Here is a 16,661-nt window from a genome sequence, read left to right as displayed (position 1 = left end):
AAAAAACAACACACACACACATTCATGTACTCCTTGTCCCCTTCAATTACTTCCTCAGTTTTCCACTTTACTTCCTATCCAACTTCTCCAAAGAGCTGTCTATGCCAGGGCTTGGCAAACTACGTCTAGCGGGTCAAATCTAGCTCGCCATCTGTTTTTATAAACAAAGTTTCATTGGAACACAGCCTCACCCATTCATTCGTGTATTATCTATGGCTTGCTTTCACACTACAAAGCAGAGGCTGCAACAGAGATCAAATTGCCTGCAAAGCCAAAAATATTTACTGGTGTTGGGTGCAGCCACTTTGCCCTAGGAACTCTGGTCTGAAGTGCTGGGGGCAAGACCTCTGCACGGGGCACCCTGTGAGCAAATGAAACTAGATTAAGCACGAAGGAAAAGAAAAAAAAGGATCGCTGACTGAAAAACTACTGACAGGGAGGACCTTCAAGATGGCGGAGGAGTAAGACGTGGAGATCACCTTCTTCCCCACAAATACATCAAAAATACATCTACATGTGGAACAACTCCTACAGAACACCTACTGAACGCTGGCAGAAGACCTCAGACCTCCCAAAAGGCAAGAAACTCCCCACGTACCTGGTTAGGGCAAAAGAGAAAAGAAAAAACAGAGACAAGAATAGGGACGGGACGTGCACCTCTGGGAGGGAGCTGTGAAGGAGGAAAGGTTTCTACACACTAGGAAGCCCCTTCGCGGATGGAGACTGCGGGTGGCGGAGGGGGGAAGCTTTGGAGCCACGGAGGAGAGCGCAGCAACAGGGGTGTGGAGGGCAAAGCGGAGAGATTCCCGCACAGAGGATCGGTGCTGACCAGCACTCACCAGCCTGAGAGGCTTGTTTGCTCACCCGCCGGGGCGGGCGGGGGCTGGAAGCTGAGGCTCCGGGTTCGGAGGTCGGATCGCAGGAAGAGGACTGGGGTTGGCGGCATGAACACAGCCTGAAGGGGGCTAGTGCACCACAGCTAGCCGGGAGAGAGTCCAGGAAAAAGTCTGGAACTGCCTAAGAGTCAAGAGACCATTGTTTCGGGGTGCGCGAGGAGAGGGGATTCAGAGCACCGCCTAAACAAGCTCCAGAGATGGGCGCGAGCCGCCGCTATCAGCGCAGACCCCAGAGACAGGCATGAAACGCTAAGGCTGCTACTGGCGCCACCAAGAAGCCTGTGTGTGAGCACAGGTCACTGTCCACACCTCCCCTCCTGGGAGCCGGTGCAGCCTGCCACTGCCAGGGTCCCGTGATCCAGGGACAACATCCCCGGGAGAACGCACGGCACGCCTCAGGCTGCTGCAACATCACGCCAGCCTCTGCCGCCGCAGGCTCGCCCCGCATCCGTACCCCTCCCTCCCCCTAGCCTGAGTGAGCCAGAACCCCCTAATCAGCCGCTCCTTTAACCCCCTCCTGTCTGGGTGAAGAACAGACGCCAGAGGGCGACCTACACGCAGAGGCGGGGCCAAATCCAAAGCTGAACCCTGGGAGGGAGCTGTGCGAACAAAGAAGGGAAAGGGAAATCACTCCATGTAGCCTCAGGAGCAGCAGACTAAATCTCCACAATCAACTTGATGTACCCTGCATCTGTGGAATACCTGAATAGACAACAAATCATCCTAAAACTGAGGCCGTGGACTTTGGGAGCAACTGTAGACTTTGGGGTTTGCTGTATGCGACAGACTAGTTTCTGATTTTTATGTTTATCTTAGTATAGTTTTTAGCCCTTGTTATCATTGGTGGATTTGTTTATTGGTTTGGTTGCTCTCTTTTATTACTTATTAAATTTTTTTATTTTAATAATATTTTTAAAAATTATTTTTTATTTTATTTTTTTATTTTTTTCCTCTCTTTTCTTCTGAGCCGTGTGGCTGACAGGGTCTTGGTGCTCCAGCCGGGTGTCAGACCTGAGCCTCTGAGGTGGGAGAGCTGAGTTCAGGACATTGGACTACCAGAGACCTCCCTGCCCTATGTAATATCAATCAGCGAGAGCTCTCTCAGAGATCTCCATCTCAACGCTAAGACCCAGCTCCACTCAATGACCAGCAAGCTCCAGTTCTGGACACCCCATGCCAAACAACTAGCAAGACAGGAACACAACCCCACCCATTAGCAGAGAGGCTGCCTAAAATCATAATAAGTTCACAGACACCCCAAAACACACCACCGGACGCAGTCCTGCCCACCAGAAAGACAAGATCCAGCCTCATCCACCAGAACACAGGCACTAGTCCCCTCCACCAGGAAGCCTACACAACCCACTGAACCAACCTTACCCACTGGGGGCAGATACCAAAAACAGTGGGAACTACGAACCTGCACCCTGCGAAAAGGAGACCCCAAACACAGTAAGTTAGGCAAAATGAAAAGACAGAGAAACACACAGCAGATGAAGGAGCAAGGCAAAAACCCACCAGACCAAACAAATGAAGAGGAAATACACAGTCTACCTGAAAGAGAATTCAGAGTAACGATAGTAAAGATGATCCAAAATCTTGGAAATAGAATGGAGAAAATACAAGAAACGTTTAACAAGGACCTAGAAGAACTAAAGAGCAAACAAACAATGATGAACAACACAATAAACGAAATTTAAAATTCTCTAGAAGGAATCAATAGCAGAATAGCTGAGGCAGAAGAACAGATAAGTGACCTGGAAGATAAAATAGTGGAAATAACTACCACAGAGCAGAATAAAGAAAAAAGAATGAAAAGAATTGAGGACAGTCTCAGAGACCTCTGGGACAACATTAAACACGCCAACATTCGAATTATAGGGGTCCCAGAAGAAGAAGAGAAAAATAAAGGGACTGAGAAAATATTTGAAGAGATTATACTTGAAAACTTCCCTAATATGGGAAAGGAAATAGTCAATCAAGTCCAGGAAGCACAGAGAGTCCCATTCAGGATAAATCCAAGGAGAAACATGCCAAGACACATATTAATCAAACTATCAAAAATTAAATACAAAGAAAAAATATTAAAAGCAGCAAGGGAAAAGCAACAAATAACATACAAGGAAATCCCCATAACGTTAACAGCTGATCTTTCAGCAGAATCTCTGCAAACCAGAAGGGAGCAGCAGGACATATTTAAAGTGATGAAAGGGAAAAACCTACAACCAAGATTACTCTACCCAGCAAGGATCTCATTCAGATTTGATGGAGAAATTAAAACCTTTACAGACAAGCAAAAGTCAAGAGAATTCAGCACCACCAAACCAGCTTTACAACAAATGCTAAAGGAACTTCTCTAGGCAGGAAACACAAGAGAAGGAAAAGACCTACAATAACAAACCCAAAACAATTAAGAAAATGGTAATAGGAACATACATATCGATAACTACCTTAAATGTAAATGGACTAAATTCTCCAACCAAAGGCCAGGTAATGTTAACAAAGATCCTGGGAGTCTCTGCTTCTGACAGGATCACTGTATTCCCGTGTAGGGAGCACCAGAAGCCTGGGAGCCACCAGGGCCTGCACTGCTCAGTGCACCTCTCAGGGCAGCAATGCCAGGCTCCCACCTCACTGCTCCATTCAGCTGCAACCCTCCCCACTGGGTCCCATCATGCCTTTTTAAAAAGATTCTGTATAATGAGTGGAGAGCAGAGAGGTATATTTAGTGGCCTCACTCAGCACTCCAGAATCATCAATATGGAGCCTCTGGATCTCTCCCAGATGCCAGCTCCCCCCAACACCTGCACTCGTTCTTCTGTTACAGTTAGAATTAGGGTCAGGATGGGGGGGTGTTAGGAGGGAGAGCATTCTGACAGAGCGTGGGTAAGGTCCCATAGTGAGATGCAATATGTATAGAACTGAAGGAAGGCCCAAGTGGCTAGAGCACAGAAAGCAAAGAGGTGAGTGCACAAGCTGAGGCTAAAGAGCCTGGTAGGGGCTACCCTACAGAGAACGCTATGCACCAGAAAAAAAGAGGTTCACATTCTTAACCTAAAATCAGTAGGAAGATCTGCAAAGATTTTTCAGCTGACTGTTGACATGATTGCATTTGAAAAAGACCTCTGGCTACTTGGTGAAAAAAAGATTGCAGGGTTTCTCAACCTCAGCACTATTGACACTTTGCGATGGGTAATTCTTTGTTGTGGGGGGCTGTCCTATACATTACAGGATGTTTAGCAGCATCCTTGGCATCTCCACGTTAGATGTATCCACACATGGAGTTGAGACAACCAAAGTCTCCAGACATTGCCAAATGTCCCCAAGGGGCAAAATCAACCCTCATTGAGAATCACTGAATTAAGGAAGAGCAAGAGAGAATGACGGAGACAATTGGCAGTTTCACCGTAGCCCAGGTAGCAATTATGGTAGCTTAGAATTGAGGAGGTGGAAAAGGAAGGAAGAGAACTGATTAGGGTTAGGATTAGGGATTAGGGAGACATTTAGGAAGTAAAGTCAATGATATAGGTTGCTTGGTTGAAATGGAAGGAGAAAGTGAGAGGAATTAAGGAGAATGAGTGATTCTGGCCTAAGCATACAGGGAGGTGCTTAGTACCATGAGCTAAGATTCCAGGTAGATCCTAGATTTTGAGCCAATGTAAAAGTGGAACAAGACTTTTGGAAGTATTGGGATATGTGAGTATAATTGTACATGAAGGAGGAACATAAATCATTAGAGACCAAAGGGCAAACTGTAGTATTCAATTACATTGGTAGCCCCCAGTGAATCATGCCTCCTGGCATTCATGATCCTGAGTAGCCCCTCCTCTTGAATCTAGGCTGGCTCTGTGACCTTTAACTATTGGAATATGGCAAGAAAAACATTCTGAGACTTCTGAGCCCAGGTATTAAGAAGGCCTGGCAGCTCCCACATTTGTGCCCTAGGGCGGCCATTTAAGAAGTTAGTGGCCATTTAAGAAGTCTAAGTACACTGAGACCACCATGCTGTGAGAGGCCCAACCTTGCTATTTGGAGAGGCCACGTGGAAGATAAGTGAAGCCCCTTGCCAGTGGTCCCAGCTAAGCTTCCAGTTTACAGCACCAACTTGCCAACCATATTTATGAGGCCACCTTGGAAGTGCATCCTTCAGCTCCAGTCAAGCCATCCATGTGAGCCGATGTGCTGGCCCCATCAAGCCCTGACCAAATTTCAGAATTATGAGCAAATAAGTTGTTGTTTTAGGTCGGTAACTTTGAGATGCTTTGTTACACAGCAATAGATAACTGAAACAGCCTCTCTAAGGCTCACTTTTGCCTACTGTAAATCAGAAATAATAATAATACCTACCTCAGATTTGTTGTAAGGGTAAGTTAAATAATGCCTGGCACTAGAAGTACTCAAATATTGCTATTTTTATTCTTGTAGGCACCAAAAAGAGTGCTTAATAGTTGATAATTTTATTGCACAATATTGATTAATACTGTTAATATTAACAGAGCAATTGTCACCTTCTCTGACTGCCCTATATTGAACAAAATCTCTCAGTCACTCTGCTCCCTTCTTTGCTTCACAGCACTTATCACCACTTGAAAAATATATTTTTATTATCTGTCTTCAACACTAGAATAAAATCTCCATGAGAGTTAAGACTTCGTTTTGTTCACTGTGATATCCCAAGTGACCTGTCGCATATATGGTCAAAAAATATTTGTTGAATGAGTAAAAAAAAAAAATCTCCAACCAAAAGACATAGACTGGCTGAATGGATACAAAAACAAGACCCGTATATATGCTGTCTACAAGAGACCCACTTCAGACCTAGGGACACATACAGACTGAAAGTGAGGAAAAAGATATTCCATGCAAATGGAAATCAAAAGAAAGCTGGAGTAGCAATTCTCATATCAGACAAAATAGACTTTAAAATAAAGACTACTACAAGAAACAAAGAAGGACACTACATAATGATCAAGGGATCAATCCAAGAAGAAGATATAACAATTGTAAATATTTATGAACCCAACATAGGAGCACCTCAGTACATAAGGCAAAGGCTAACAGCCATAAAAGGGGAAAATCGACAGTAACACAATAATAGTAGGGGACTTTAACACCCCACTTTCACCAATGGACAGATCATCCAAAATGAAAATAAATGAGGAAACACAAGCTTTAAATGATATATCAAACAAGATGGACTTAATTGATATTTATAGGATATTCCATCCAAAAACAATAGAATACACTTTCTTCTCAAGTGCTAATGGAACATTCTCCAGGATACATCATATATTGGGTCACAAATCAAGCCTTCGTAAATTTAAGAAAATTGAAATCGTATCAAGTATCTTTTCTGACCACAATGCTATGAGACTAGGTATCAATTACAGGAAAAAAAACTGTAAAAAATACAAACATATGGAGGCTAAACAATACTAAAAACCAAGAGATCACTGAAGAAATCAAAGAGGAATTCAAAAAATACCTAGAAACAAATGACAATGATAACACGATGACCCAAAACCTATGGTATGCAGCAAAAGCAGTTCTAAGAGGGAAGTTTATAGCAATACAATCCTACCTCAAGAAACAAGAAAAATCTCAAACGAACAACCTAACCTTACACCTAGAGCAATTAGAGAAAGAAGAACAAAAAAACCCCAAAGTTAGCAGAAGGAAAGAAATCATAAAGATCAGAGCAGAAATAAATGAAAAAGAAATGAAGGAAACAACAGCAAAGATCAATAAAACTAAAAGCTGGCTCTTGGAGAAGATAAACAAAATTGATACACCATTAGCCAGACTCATCAAGAAAAAAAGGGAGAAAACTCAAATCAATAGAATTAGAAAGGAAAAAGGAGAAGTAACAACTAACACTGCAGAAATACAAAGGATCATGAGAGATTATTACAAGCAACTATATATGCGAATAAAATGGACAACCTGGAAGAAATGGACAAATTCTTAGAAAAGAACAACCTTCCAAGACTGAACCAGGAAGAAATAGAAAATATGAACAGACCAATCACAAGCACTGAAATTGAAACTGTGATTAAAAATCTTCCAACAAACAAAAGCCCAGGACCAGATGGCTTCACAGGAGAATTCTATCAAACATTTAGAGAAGAGCTAACACCTATCCTTCTCAAACTCTTCCAAAATATTGCAGAGAGAGGAACACTTCCCAAATCATTCTACGAGGCCACCATCACCCTGATACCAAAACCAGACAAAGATGTCACAAAGAAAGAAAACTACAGGCCAATATCACTGATGAACATAAATGCAAAAACGCTCAACAGAATACTAGCAAACAGAATCCAACAGCACATTAAAAGGATCATACACCATGATCAAGTGGGGTTTATCCCAGGAATGCAAGGATTCTTCAATATATGCAAATCAATCAACGTGATACACCATATTAACAAACTGAAGGAGAAAAACCATATGATCATCTCAATAGATGCAGAAAAAACTTCTGACAAAATTCAACACCCATTTATGATAAAAACTCTCCAGAAAGTAGGCACAGAGGGAACTTACCTCAACATAATAAAGGCCATATGCGACAAACCCACAGCCAACATCGTTCTCAATTGTGAAAAAAGTGAAACCATTTCCACTAAGATCAGGAATAAGACAAGGTTGACCACTCTCACCACTATTATTCAACATAGTTTTGGAAGTTTTAGCGACAGCAATTAGAGAAGAAAAAGAAATAAAAGGAATCCAAATAGGAAAAGAAGAAGTAAAACTGTCACTGTTGGCAGATGACATGATACTATACATAGAGAATCCTAAAGATGCTACCAGAAAACTACTAGAGCTAATCAATGAATTTGGTAAAGTAGCAGGATACAAAATTAATGTACAGAAATCTCTTGCATTCCTATACACTAGTGATGAAACATCTGAAAGAGAAATTAAGGAAACACTCCCATTTACCATTGCAACAAAAAGAATAAAATACCTAGGAATAAACCTATCTAAGGAGACAAAAGACCTGTATGCAGAAAACTATAAGACACTGATGAAAGAAATTAAAGATGATACAAACAGATGGAGAGATATTCTATGTTCTTGGATTGGAAGAATCAACACTGTGAAAATGACTCTACTACCCAAAGCAATCTACAGATTCAGTGCAATCCCTATCAAACTACCAATGGCATTTTTCACAGAACTAGAACAAAAATTTCACAATTTGTATGGAAACACAAATGACCCCAAATAGCCAAAGCAATCTTGAGAAAGAAAAACGGAGCTGGAGGAATCAGGCTCCTTGACTTCAGACTATACTAGAAAGCTACAGTAATCAAGACAGTATGGTACTGGCACAAAAACAGAAATATAAATCAATGGAACAGGATAGAAAGCCCAGAGATAAACCCACGCACATATGGTCACCTTATTTTTGATAAAGGAGGCAAGCATATACAGTGGAGAAAAGACAGCCTCTTCAATAAGTGGTGCTGGGAAAACTGGACAGCTACATGTAAAAGAATGAAATCAGAACACTCCCTAACACCATACACAAAAATAAACTCAAAATGGATTAAAGACATAAATGTAAGGCCAGACACTATCAAAGTCTTAGAGGAAAACATAGGCAGAACACTCCTTGACACAAATCACAGCAAGATCCTTTTTGACCCAACTCCTAGAGAAATGGAAATAAAAACAAAAATAAACAAATGGGACCTAATGAAGCTTAAAAGCTTTTGCACAGCAAAGGAAACCACAAACAAGACAAAAAGACAACCCTCAGAATGGGAGAAAATATTTGCAAACGAAACAACTGACAAAGGATTAATCTCAAAAATATACAAGCAGCTCATGCAGCTCAATATCAAAAAAACAAACAACCCAATCCAAAAATGGGCAGAAGACCTAAATAGACATTTCTCCAAAGAAGATATACAGATTGCCAACAGACACATGAAAGGATGCTCAACATCGATAATCATTAGAGAAATGCAAATCAAAACTACAGTGAGGTATCACCTCACACCAGTTAGAATGGCCATCATCAAAAAACCTACAAACAATAAATGCTGGAGAAGGTGTGCAGAAAAGGGAACCCTCTTGCACTGTTGGTGGGAATGTAAATTGATACAGCCACTATGGAGAACAGTATGGCGGTTCCTTAAAAAACTAAAAATAGAATTACCATATGACCCAGCAATCCCACTACAGGGCATATACCCTGAGAAAACCATAATTCAAAGAGTCATGTACCACAATGTTCATTGCAGCTCTATTTACAATAGCCAGGAAATGGAAGCAACCTAAGTGTACACCGACAGATGAATGGATAAAGAAGATGTGGCACATGTATACAATGGAATATTACTCAGCCATAAAAAGAAACGAAATTGAGTTATTTGTAGTGAGGTGGATCTACCTAGAGTCTGTCATACAGAGTGAAGTAAGTCAGAAAGAGAAAAACAAATACAGTATGCTAACACATATATATGGAATCTTAAAAAAAAAATGGTTCTGAAGAACTAGGGGCAGGACATGAATAAAAAAGTTTGAACTTTTTTTTTATTGATAAACATTTTTATTCTAATATTATAGTAATAATTCAAGTGCAATTCTCTTTGAAAAGTCAACTCTGTTAAAACAAAACTTGTTAAATACCTTTAATCAAACATAAGCATATTCTTTTCAATCCCCCACAGCAGTCAGAGCCATGTAGCAGAGGTAAGATTTTTTTTTTTTAAAGCCTACTACATTTTGTTATTGCTAAAAAATCTGAATCAGTTGTCAAGGTCTCAGAAGCAGTGATTAATTGACTTTTGAAAGCTCTACCAGATATTCTGACATAAAATCATGAATCCAGACATCTGTGTCTGGCAGCGATGTGTCCACTAAATAGACCACTACTCTCCGGTCCCAAGGGTTAGTCTCTACGTAGACGTAAAGAATAGACTTGAGGACACGGGGAGGGGGAAGGGTAAGCTGGGACGAAGTGAGAGAGTGGCATGAACATATATACACTACCAAATGTAAAATAGATAGCTAGTGGGAAGCAGTTGGAGATCAGCTCGGTGCTTTGTGACCACCTAGAGGGGTGGGATAAGGAGAGTGGGAGGGAGACGCAAGAGGGAGGCGATATGGGGATATATGTATATGTATAGCTGATTCACCTTGTTATACAGCAGAAACTAACACAACATTGTAAAGCAATTATACTCCAATAAAGATGATAAAAAAAAAATTTAGTATCTGGCCCTTTTACAGAAAAAGTTCTCTGATCTCTGGACTATACTCACAGTCTCTACTCTCTTACTGTCCATTCACCTTTCAACCCACTCCAATCTTTAATCCTTCCAGTGAAATTGCTTACCAAGATTACTGATCACGTCATGACATCAAACCCAAATCCTTGCCCATCTGACACAGCTGGCCACTGTCCTGCAAATACTGACCTCTTTTGGCTCCCATGACAAAGTGATGGATTTCCTAAATTTCCTCCTACCTCTCGAACCTTCCTTCAAGGAAAGGTTTCTTGATACTTTAATACGCCATGGATCCTTCTGGCATCTAATGAAGCCTATGGACCCTTCTCAGAATAATTTTTTAAAGATACAATATAAATTATGAAACATTACAAAAAGCCCAATTCTACTGTAATGCAGTTTTCAAAACATTAAAAATTTGTGATATGTGCTTACTTATTAATGTATTGTTAATACATTAAAAAACAGGATGTAGTTGTGGGTTTAATAACTCTGTACTGTAATTCTGAAGTAGTGATAAGTATAAATGTTATTTTGAGATATCAGCAATAATCATAATTTAATACGAAAATATCTTGATTTCTACTGGTGACAAAACTACAAATATTAATAATACTGTGGTTTGACGCCTATATTCAAAATTAAAGGAAGTGCTAAATTTTAGTTAGAGATTAGTAAAAACAAGAAAAGTTTTTTCCAACCAAGTTCATGGACCCTGAATTTTATCAATGAATCCCTGTGGGTTCCTGGACCCCAGATTAAGAACCACTGCACTACAAGGTCTCAGCAGTTTTCATGGCTTCAGAACCAACTATATGTTGAGTACTCCTGGGCTTGAATCTGCAACCCAGACCTCTCCTCTGAGTTCAGACTGCTACATCCAACCTACTACTGGACATCTCTACTTGGATATCTCACAGATAACTTAAACTTTACACCTTAACACGTCAAAAAACTAGGCCTGAACTCTTGAATCTTCCCACTACCCAACCCCTTTTCAACACCACTCTCCCCACCTCAATAAATGGACCAGCAAATCCTAAGTTACTCAAGGCAGAAACTGAGGTCACTCTTGATACCACCTTCTTTCCCAGATTATCAGTATGTTCCATGGACTCTATCTCCAGAACACCAAATCCACCTGCTCCTTTCCAGTCCACCATGTTCCTTCAACCTACCAGCCGCTCTCTTGACACTCCCTCCACCAGTTACCGCATCGCAGCCAAAATTTATATTTTTAAAATATAAGTAAGATTAGGTCACAACCTCACTTAAAACTTTTCAATGGCTTTCTATTGCTCTCAAGATAAAATGTAAACTCCTCACTGGGGCCTATAAGATCCTGCGTGATTTGGCCCCGCCTGCCTCTCCAACTTCATCTGCGGTCATTCTCCCTCTTCACTTGCTACACTCCAAACACAATGATCTTTCAATCCTCAGAACGCACTAAGGTCTTTCTTACCTGAGAGCTTCTGAATACACAGCTGTATCTGTTTTAAATGCTCTGCTTTATGCTTTTGGAATGACCAACTCTATGGCATCCTTCCAGTCTCAAGTGTAAATCTTACCTTCTCAGATAGATGTTACTCTATTTAATTAGATACCCTTGGTTATTCCCTGTCCCAGCACTCTCTGTTGCTTCCACAGCATTTTCCCTATTTTGTGAACTGTATATTTATTTGCTTACCTGTATACTGTCTTCTTCCATAAGTAGAATAAGGGCAGGGGCCATTTTACTTACTACGTATTCAGGACCTACTGCAGTGTCAAGTAGACAGTAGGTATATGCAATATATATTTGTTGAATGAATATGGTCCTCACCCTCAAAGCACTTTCTATGTGGGACAAGAAGACCCAGAGGGCCCTTCAGAAAATACCTGGTAGAGTGATTCCATGATTCTACTGAACTTTCTCAACTATGATTTCCCAAAAGAATTGTGCCCCTCATTCTGAGAAAACTACCTACAAGATTACTGGAAATATACAAGAATACTAATTCTACCAGCAGCAGAGTATATGAAGAGAGGGACAATAGCCAAAGAAACTTCTCAGGAAAATAAATTTTGTGCCCATTGTGCCTAGGAATGAAAAACCATAAAAGCAAAGAGAGGCAGAAATATAATTATAATTCTACGAAACTTTATCAACATTGAGGTCACATAACAGGACATTATGGTATGGATGGACGCAAGATCTCTGAGGAAACAGACACTATTTCTAAACTTAAAAAAAAAACAATAGCAGTCCCTTTTCTCCATTCTAAAATTACAATATGAATTCTAGGCAATCCACTCTTACACCTACTCTTCTTTAGAGTACTGGTTCTCAACTGGGTCAGTTTTGCCTCTTAAAAAGCATTAGTTGATGTCTGGAGACATTTTGGGTTGTCACAACTTGGGGGTAAAGGGTTCTACTGGCATCTAGTGAGCAGAGAGACCAAAGATGCTGCTAAATATGCTACAATGCACAGAACACTCCCCACAACAAAGAATTATTCAACCCCAAATGTCATTAACACCAAAGTTGACAGACTCTGCTTTAGAGTAGCATGTGATCAAAAACTTAGTATCATATAATTGATAGGCATACATCATCTCTGGAAGAACATATAAGAAACTAATAAGAGTGATTGTCTCTGGGGAGGGGAGCTAAAGGTTTGGGGGAAAAGAGGAGTGGTAGGGAGATTTAGTTTTTAAATATACACACTTTTGTGCCTTCTGAATTCTGTACTACACGTACATGTTACCTATTCAAAAACAATAAAAAATAACCAAAACTTAGTGTGGCTCAAGACTATGATCTCAAAAGACTACCTTCAATTCATGAAACATTACCAAAAAGAAAACAAAAAGAACAGGACCTATGTTGTAGAATGAATCCTGAATTAAGAGTTAAGAAAATCCAGGTTTTGTCACTCCAAACTGTGGAACAAAGTCTACTACTAAACCCGGAGGGTGTTTCCTCATATGCAGAACGGGAGGATGATGCGCCTTACTCAATGTACGCAGAACTGTGAAGATCAAGTGAAATAATGCAGGTGAAATATTCTATAAACTATTTAAGAGCCATACAAATACACTGTAATTATTATTATTTTAAGATCCTGGTATCATGAAAGAACAAAACTAGAAATTATAAATGAGACCCTTTAACATTATTCCCTTCCTAAATTAGACATCTTTTCCAATATCACTGGGGATTTAGCAATTGTTCCTGTTAACTGAACTGAAATCTTCAATTTATGCTGCAAGAGGCTAAGCAACTCAAGGGAAAGGTCTTATGATGAGCTATACAAACTGTAGGTGATCAATACTTATTTGATGATTTTTATGCTTATGATTAAGGTTAAGAAAAAAACTTTTTCCTGAGTCATTCAATTTGCTACAAAATAAGTAGAGGTGAGGAATTTTGGCTCTGTTAAACCTCAACAATAATTCTCTGATTGGCTCTCTTAATAGAGAAAGGACAGCGAAAAACATTCATCAATACAAAACATGTATAGTTTAAACACCAACTCTCTTGCCTAACAGCTGGGCCATGTGGGCACAAGCCAAAGAGCTAGGTCTCTTACTCATGAAATTACTGAGTCATGAAAACAACACTTTCAGTACTCATGTCTTTGAATGTCAAGGACAGCCAATATGTAGGAGCTGCTAGCAAAAATGATTAATGATAATGATGCTGTAAAGTTCTCTAGTTTTAGCAATTCTGAGCTGAAATAAACGAGCACAAGGACAGAATGAGTGAGGCATCAGTCACCGGAAAAGAAAAAGGAAACTGGAGGCGTCTTACGTGATATACTTGTTATAGAGGATGAACGCATGTTCAATGTTGCCTTCCTCAGAGTAAATAGATGCCATTCGGATAATCTCCATTCCAGAGCGGAAGTACCGACGGGGTGGAATGTCTTCGTTTATCTCCACTGCGCTACCCATCTGGGAGAGAGCCCTCACCCGGTCTTCGGGTGGGAGGCTCACATCTCCATGGTCAGACATCAGGACCAAGAAGTTCTGAAACAGAAAAAAAAAAAGATGGCATCAACACCACGGCCCCCATCAGCCGAGCACAGCCTAGTACACTGTGTTTTTCCCACAAACCTCTACCTTACAAAGAAATTAAGAGAAAAATACCACATGCTGTAGCTTATATCAAATAAGGTCTCTTTCCCACAAGAAGCCTGAGACCCTCAAGGAAGCCTATATCACAAGGACGAACGGATTGGCAGCCTCAAAACTCCATAATCCCTGCACCATAATTAGGTGGTACAAAGAGTATAACTATAATGAGCCACGAGGGGTTCAATTCTCTCTTCATGCCAATCATTCCATGTCATTAGGTAGCCCTGCCCTTGGCATCATAAAAACAGGGACAGTATCTTATAGTTTTTCCATTATCTGTCCTCCCAGCTACCCACTTCCATCCACCCCAGTACCTGGCAGAGTACACTCAATCAACTTTCATGATGATAACTGACTTCAAGCTGATCATTTAACCTGAGGGTAACTGACTTGAGCACACGGTTAGTTAGAGGAAATGGTGTGGGAATGAATGCTCATAATCCTAACTCTCCTCATGAAACCACTATTCCAGTCAATCTACAACATCATTCACCACTTCAGGGCAAGGAATTTAGATCTAGAAAACAATTTATTCAAATCTATCTTCAAAGACTAAGTACTCTTTGAATAACAAAAGGACACAAAGGTAACTTGAAATGCAAAAAACAAACCAACAAAAAACCCTGGAAGTTTTCCCTCCTTGGGTCTCAGACTGCAGTCATTCTATAATCTTTCTTGATATTGTTGCTGTTAGAATCAGACTCCAACTTCCAATCAGATGTCACTCTACGATCATTTCCAAAAAGATTCTGGTAATTGGATACATACTGAATTACAGCACATCCTAACCAGCATGCTGTAAAATATACAAGCTACAGTAGCTTTTGGAATTCAAGGCCCTGTGTCAACTGGCCTCATTTTGTCCTTTCAATCTTAAACCTTACTCATTCCCAACAGAGATCTTTTGCTTCAGTCAGGATTCTTATCTGCCCAGAAATCCTGACATTTCAGTTTCATTTGTCTATCCACTGTTTTTGTTTTCCATTCCAACCCCTCCCTCAGAGATGGTCTTCTCCGGGCCAATTCTAACTCTAGGTCACGCTTCCTCCACCAACCTTCTTCTCAAACACCCTAATAGTACAAAAGTTGTGGGGACTACCAGGGATGCAGAGGCATTCCATCTCCTGTGCGAGCTTTTTTAGGGGCTCAGAAAGCTACTAGCAAATCTAAAAACTCCCCAAGTTGTCTAATTAGTAAACTCAGGGCAAAGCCCATCAAAGCTAACTGAAGCAGAGCAAGCTTGTTGCTCTTCAGTCCCTCTGGGTAGAGGATCTTTTGGTATTGAATGGAACCCCCTCCCGAGGCCAGGAAGTGGTGCCCAGAGCTACAAGGCTCAGCAACACTCCAGGGAGGAGATGCAGTATCCGTAAATAAGTGGGGAAGGTGGCGTAAAGAACCGAGGGGGAAAAATGAGGAGGCGAAAGGAAGTAGCAGGAATGAGCGAAGGGGGCGTATACAGTGGAGAGGGACCTCCTGACAACTGCGTGAGGCCCCCTTCTCGAAGGCACTCAAGCCCAAGTTGTCAACACCCGCCAAAATCAGCCAAGGTTTTCGGGTCTTTTGCGTGCGGTAGGAGGGGACGCGCTGGGCCCGGCTGGGGACCAGAGCCGTCAGGGGCCTCGCGCGCGGCAGGCCGGGCAGGGGGCGCGGGGAGAAGGCTGCAGGCCCCACACTCACGGTGGCCGCTCCCCGCCAGAGTCCGACCACGCTCAGCGGCCCGCCCCCACCATACTCCCGGGACCCTTCCCCACCTGTCCCCGCGGTCGACACTCGGCGCTTCCGGAAACGTCACATCCGGCGCCCACCCCGCCCCCTCCCTCTGGTCTATCGGTTAATTCTCAAGAACTTAGGGCAAGGGGCGGTGACTGGTGGGCGGGGCTAGAGCTGCCACCTGCGGAAAAACCCACCAATGAGGAGAGAGCGGGGCGGCGGCCACTTTGGTAAAACAAAACCAACGGGGAAGAAAGGGGAAACAAATAGTTAAAGGACCCAATGACCAAGCTAACTTTTATTTTTAGGTTAGCGCAGTAGATGTCTGCGCTAACCTAAAATGTCTGCACTAACCACCGATGCATTCCACCATGTGAAAGGCTACACAAGTTGTAATACAACATCCCTTAGAAAAGCTTAGAAAGTATGGAATCAGATAAAATCTATTACATAAATCATACATTTATTGGAATTAGACTGGCAACTTTCATGCTTACCCCATGCCTTCATATCCTTCACATTTGTGAGATATGTTAAATGATTATGTCAGTCCTAAAAAGCTACCTTGTCCCAGTTCTCTGGAGAAAACTGTATGAGCTTTATCAGAATTGATTGGGTGTTGAACACTATCCCACCAGCCTATCAATGCCCTATATATACTACTAAGTCATTGGAAAACCAGGAGATG

At 41.4% G+C, this 16,661-nt stretch overlaps 1 protein-coding gene across 3 annotated transcripts in view; it reads right to left on the bottom strand.

The window, feature by feature from the left end:
- Positions 1-16,049, bottom strand: part of STAMBP (STAM binding protein) — a 58,285-nt gene extending 42,236 nt beyond the window's left edge. For 2 of the 3 annotated variants that reach the window (XM_061210799.1, XM_061210797.1), the window contains exons 1-2: positions 16,015-16,049; positions 13,938-14,155 (exon numbers count right to left, since the gene is read on the bottom strand). In XM_061210799.1, coding sequence (XP_061066782.1) covers positions 13,938-14,140 — 203 coding nt within the window. In that variant the 5' untranslated portion in view covers positions 14,141-14,155; positions 16,015-16,049. Of the gene's footprint in view, positions 1-13,937; positions 14,156-15,940; positions 15,963-16,014 lie in introns of those variants that run through there. The other variant, XM_061210798.1, reaches the window with a different exon arrangement.
- Between the last annotated feature and the right edge of the window lie 612 nt (positions 16,050-16,661).

This window comes from Eubalaena glacialis, chromosome 14 (assembly GCF_028564815.1).
Source record: "Eubalaena glacialis isolate mEubGla1 chromosome 14, mEubGla1.1.hap2.+ XY, whole genome shotgun sequence".
NCBI classification, from domain to species: Eukaryota; Metazoa; Chordata; class Mammalia; order Artiodactyla; family Balaenidae; genus Eubalaena; species Eubalaena glacialis.
The sequence above is the reverse complement of the archived record's forward strand: the minus strand, read 5'-3'. Positions and strand labels throughout refer to the sequence as shown.